This window comes from Aspergillus welwitschiae (genome assembly GCF_003344945.1).
Source record: "Aspergillus welwitschiae strain CBS 139.54b unplaced genomic scaffold BDQ94scaffold_201, whole genome shotgun sequence".
NCBI classification, from domain to species: domain Eukaryota; kingdom Fungi; phylum Ascomycota; class Eurotiomycetes; order Eurotiales; family Aspergillaceae; genus Aspergillus; species Aspergillus welwitschiae.
In genome coordinates this window covers 1-5471 of record NW_020798895.1, presented here as the reverse complement: position 1 = coordinate 5471, position 5471 = coordinate 1, and the positions used below count along the sequence as shown (strand labels likewise).

At 46.9% G+C, this 5471-nt stretch overlaps 2 protein-coding genes across 2 annotated transcripts; one reads left to right on the top strand and one right to left on the bottom strand.

Annotated features, from left to right (window-relative positions):
- Window positions 1-2998: 2998 nt before the first annotated feature.
- On the top strand, window positions 2999-3775 carry BDQ94DRAFT_164696 (uncharacterized protein; the record flags this gene model as incomplete). The annotated part of the gene is made up of 4 exons (XM_026770102.1): window positions 2999-3023; window positions 3144-3357; window positions 3414-3579; window positions 3647-3775. The coding sequence occupies 4 exons, from the start codon at window positions 2999-3001 to the stop codon at window positions 3773-3775; spliced, it is 534 nt and encodes a 177-aa protein (XP_026619209.1).
- Window positions 3776-4239: 464 nt separating this feature from the next.
- On the bottom strand, window positions 4240-5136 carry BDQ94DRAFT_164695 (uncharacterized protein; the record flags this gene model as incomplete). Its single annotated transcript, XM_026770101.1, has 2 exons — window positions 4240-4521; window positions 5128-5136. 2 exons carry the CDS (start codon window positions 5134-5136, stop codon window positions 4240-4242), a joined length of 291 nt encoding a protein of 96 aa, XP_026619208.1.
- Window positions 5137-5471: the final 335 nt, after the last annotated feature.

The window sequence follows — 5471 nt, the reverse complement described above, 5'->3', positions numbered from 1 at the left end:
TCTTTGTAGCGGCATGCTTTTGACATAGTCAATGATATTGATCCGTAAAGAGCGGCAGTCATTTATCAGTTCAACAGCCCTCGGGGCAAGGACGTAATCGAAAACCCAGTTCCTACAATTCCCTCTCAAGTACTGGTAGAATATAAGTACCTATCAGCATTGAGCCTTGTTGACTGAGTAAAGAGTGATGTGTACATCAATCTCACATTGCTCAGATGGAAGCCGAGCATCCCTGTCCTGTATTACTTGGTTCGCTTTCTAATGGAGAGATACCCGCTGAAGAATTATCCCTGGCTTCTATCCTGGCAAGTATGAGTTTGTGCATGGCCCATTCCTGGGTTCAACCATACTGCTTTGTAAGTCTAGGGCATCATGACGCTCACGGCATGGGCAACTTCCGCTCGTGCCACCGGATCAGTAATTATCTGTGGTGTTACACAATTTAATAACGCTAATCGACCCGGTTATGCTTAGTCGTTACTAGGGGTATAAGTGAGTACGCCCGCGCTAGTATCGTTACAACACTCAATTCAGTATCTTTATCCACCCCTCCTTAAGACTACATATCTACAGATGATCAACCACACGATTCGAGTTGGAGTGCCAGTGCCACTAGACTTCGACAAAACCCGCGGGCGAGCTGGGTTTGGTTTTTACCATCTTAACCTGCCCATGGCTTATTGGCGGGTATTCATGGACATGGGCAGACTTCGGCGAGGTCTATTTACAAGCGCCTACTGTTAGACTATGACGGAGGGAATTGCGCAGTAGCCGAACCGAAGTTGGACCATAAAAGAGTCATTGTTGTAGAGAAAAGACCCGTTATTTCTTTGTCCTGTATGAGCGAGAGCAGAATTTTAAAACTTCAAAGGAGCATTGAAGCAGGAAAGATAGCAAACAAAGACTGTTCAAGCATCCTGTCAGAGCATCGTGGACGGTTGTCCTGACCCCTGTTATTCAGTTCCATCAAAAGCTCCAGCTGGCCCCTCGAATTGTGTCGAATTTGTATCAGCGTGTGATCTAATGTGTGATCACTTGCTTCCGTGTCCCAAGATATATCATACAAAAAGGAATTGCCTCCTTTTCATCAGACACACTGGTTGTGGCTTTTCAGGGTCAAAGACCATCCCTAGAAGTTGCTTTGAAGCAGCAGCAGGCCGAGCCTTCATCTTAAACTCCAGCTGGGGCCGATTAAACACCCATGTCCAAATTCCAAAACCAAGAAGCGCGAGCGCGAGATCATGTTGCAAGAGGGAAGTTGGATGAGATGTGCCGTCGGCATAATGGGGGCCAGAGACCAACTTCCGAAGGCCAGAAGCAGAATGCCAACAAATGTGCCTTGAAGGCCGGTATTCAACGAAGGAGCAGTAGTCGAAGGGTGGGGATGGTCAGGGCAAGCAGGACCAGGTTCTAGAAGAGCAAACCAGAGAAGAGGGACAGGATGGTGATGAAACGGTTATCTCCCCTTTTATGGAGGTATTACATAGACGAGGATCCCTCCTAAGCCGCGGGTCGGTCGACGGTTCCAATAAAAAGCCTGAAAATAGAACTTGTCAAGGCGGGTGGTGCATCCACCAACGGTGAAGACGGCTAGCGCGGATGTCAGGCCTGGAAAAGAGAGAAACGAAGAGTTCGGTGGTTCGATAGTGTGATTAACAAAACCGCTTCTGTATATATCGTACGATCTTAGGATAACGTAGGGCACGCTACCCTGGCTCACATATGGGAGGGACTATAGGTTGATTTATACTAGCTACAATCTCAGGCCATCACACAAATAAGTAACAGGATCCGATACTTCTATTCTTCTTCTTACTATCATCATATAGCCTCAGGCTATTGCGGCAATAGGCTGCATGGAGCCCCCAGCTACTGGCTTGCTTCTCTATCTACCGTTGATGGTTATGTCCTACATCTCTACTGTCCTGCCTTGCGTCAATCATTAATATATTCTTGGTTTTGTCAAATCTTTGTATCCGTACCCCTGGGGTCTCGCTCCTTAACCTGCCTGTGTTTCGCGCAAATTTAACACAGCCCGTACTACTTCTAGGTTAGTTTTCCGCCGAGATGGGTCGCTATCGAGAACGGTTACCCGTCGGTGCGGACCTGGCCCGATCTGCCTCCTAGCGCAAACGACAAATCGCCAGACCTGTCGCCCATCGCTTCAATTCGTGTCGTGGCGAAGATGATCTCACCTTCAACGTCGAAAGATAAAGTGCCGTATTGACTCCATACTCAGTTTCCTTGCCACACGCACAGGTGTCCTGCTACCCGATTGCTGCATTGTAAACAGAAAACTTCGCAAATCCGCGTGGCCTGTTCTCAGCTGCGCCAAAATAGATGCCTCGTGTCGATCTAGGCCATCATATAGGAGTCTCGTGTGCTTGCCTGGGAGTGCAGTTCCGAAAGCCCGCGTGGATTCGCCCCCATCTCAGTTGGAATTCTTCTATCTTCGCTTTTGAGCCGATCCGGCGCATCTCGTTCCACAAGATGGAGTTGAGTATCTGAAGGGGTGGGTCAGGACCGCTCGGCTCTTCGGGTCCTCGATTTAGGAGAGACCGCACCTCTACTACGTAAGTGCTTTCCGTGAGGTCGCGAGCAGCCAACCACTGTAGCTCCGGTTGCAAATGTTGATATGTGACGCCATCCCCTGTGGCTTAGAAGCCTCCCTCACTCATCATTAAATAGAGGATCCGATAGACAAGCATCCATGGCTTCTCGATGTCTATGTATCACGTGATAATATCGTATGTAGATCTTTGCCGAATCCGTTGGAACGGTAGAACCCACGTATGCTGTGATTGAAACGCAGTGTCGTAAATTTGACACAACCTGCGAATGGGACATGCTAGGAGAATATTTTGACTGGCATGGATAAAATGAAGATCGCAAACCTCCTCAACCCAGCTCCAAATGATTTTTGCCAAATTGAACACCACAATAATTCTTTAGTACCCATATCTCCTTCGGGAAGCAACCAAACTAATACACGGAAGGGATGCTCGGCTTCTGTTCCGAGCGAAGTGAGTTAATCCTGCTCATCTCCCTGTCATCATGCATTGAGGCTTGTTACTACGAGGTACTTATTTCGCATTAGCAGATACCAGTAAATCATGGAAACCGCTTTCTCGATCATGTCTTAGCCCTGAGGGTTGCTGAGCTCATCAATGACTACCGATCTTTGCTGAACCATATTATGGTCCATGTTACGGGCATGTCGCTACGGGATGTAAATTGTTCAGTTCATACGGTGTTTATAGAGGGTTATACAGTTGCCCAACGCTTATTGTCGGCAAGTTTTGATCTAGACATGACGTTGAATTCCTGTGACTTCGATTACACAGCACAGCTCAAACAGTAAGATATATGACATGCGACTCTACGATGCCGGCTTACAATTTATCATGGTCTAGCAGGATAATACTAGATGCAAGCGCCCGTCGCCACCAAGCACACAAGGTCTATCTCAGCATAGCGGCCGCTAAACGCTGGTTGCTCAACCGTAGCTACGTGCTAAGGCATTCCGCGGCCAAGGATCTTGATAACCGGTTGCAAGACGTGGATGTGTTATTTTACGAAGTAGGTTACTTTGTTCTCGGCCTTCTGTTAGACCCTATTTACATTTGCTAAGCCACGTTATATTAAGGAGATCCACAATGTTTCCGACCGTGTGGTAGCATCCAACCTGCGTGCTGCCGACATAAGGAGCGGATACTGCGTTGACGAGGATCCACCATTGAATATGATCATTAGTTGGATACAGTCGCATTATTGAGGCATGTACGGGGATCCATACAGTGTAGGGAGCCATGTAACACCTCGCGATGGCACAGATTGTGAAATGAACCGCCGAGAGTACTTAGCTATCCCACCCGACAGCTTAATACTAGGTGTACGGGCATAATGTGTTAATGCACAGCGTATTTATGCACACAGGACGCCGTATGTCTTCAAACGAAAATCCACTTCCCTACGTAAAGTTAGGGATAGAGCAAGTCTTCCACAACAAGCTATAAAGAAGATCGTAGGCAAAGCTGCAGCAGTAGTCAACCAATACGCTTCACTTGGCATAAAACCTTGGCTTTGGCTAGGCTGTGTAATCGGTTCTGATGGGCCCCTTTGATGAGGGGTCGAGCCGTCCGGCTTTGACCCGAAAATAGCAGGATCGGTTTCCCAGCGAAACCGGCCCGAAGGGATCCGAGGTAGGCATGGCAGTTGTGAAGGACACGGCCGAGGTTTTCAGTCTGTACGGTGAATGAGCGCTTCTACTGCGCCGTCAAAACCCCAGAATTGCTCTTGCTCTCGGTCACATTCTAGACAGGAGCTGCAGACAGATTCCTCGGTCAATCGTAGTCCTTTTTTAGGGGCATAGAAAGTATCTTGTGGCTGCGATGAGTGCATGCTTGGGGGAAGTATCTGGTTGTGATCTTGGCATCTGGTATTTTCATCTCCTTTCAGCAGCTCCTTTGCCTCATAGATACACCAAGCTGGGTGTACGATAGGATCGAACCCCCATCCGAACTGTGCCATCAGTAGATGATTCTGCTGTATGTTAGCTGATATTTCTCGCTGTTGTTTCGAGGCTTTCCTTACATAGCTGTGAGAAATTTTCACATTACAATTTCTTATATTGTGTGGCCAGGGTTTTCAAGCCTAATTCCGGTCTTCTGACCTTTTTAATAAGTTAGTAGGATTTCTATGGTAATTATTAAGCCACACTCGTGTCTGCTGCTGTTCTAGACATAAAGCCATTAACGTCATTTCTACGTGTCGGTTCCAAAGATAGAGGAGCTGCTACGGCGCGCCTGGCGCGCCCTCTGAATGATACTGTACGATGGTGTATTTCACCAGCCAATGACAGAAATTACATGGCTGCCGTATTAGCGACATGTTAAGCTGTAAGCAAGGAAGTAAGAATGTGGAGGTCCCTCATCACGAGTCGCAGCCTGTTATGTACAGTAATCACACCTGAAATAGTAGCTGACTCTATTCAGCGAGCATATTTGTGCTGCCTTGAGTCATATGAATTCAGCAGAAATAAGAGATTGCGAATGTTGAAGAGAAAAACGGGGGTTTAATCAGCAAGGAGAGAATTTTCGGCTAGTAAGAATGAGAGTCTAATTATGCCTGCTGCATGTTTCTCTTGCTGATTATGCTTTCAGTACATTGCTTTTAATATAGTATTTAATGTACCAAGAGTGTCTTCTCTCCTACATTATTTAATAATGTGATTCTCTTAGAATGAGATTAAGTACCAGCTCACGTTGTGACAACCTTGACAGTAAAGTTAAGCAGTTTCTGATAAGCCCTGCTCTCTATTACTATAATGGACTAGACTGAAATGTGGCTGCTTATGCGCTCCGTATGACATTCTCCGAAATCCCTCTCAGCCACTTACTATATAGTGACAGGTGGTACTAGAGCCAAGAATCAAATCCATCAAAGGACTGATGTCATGTCTTCGGCCCGTT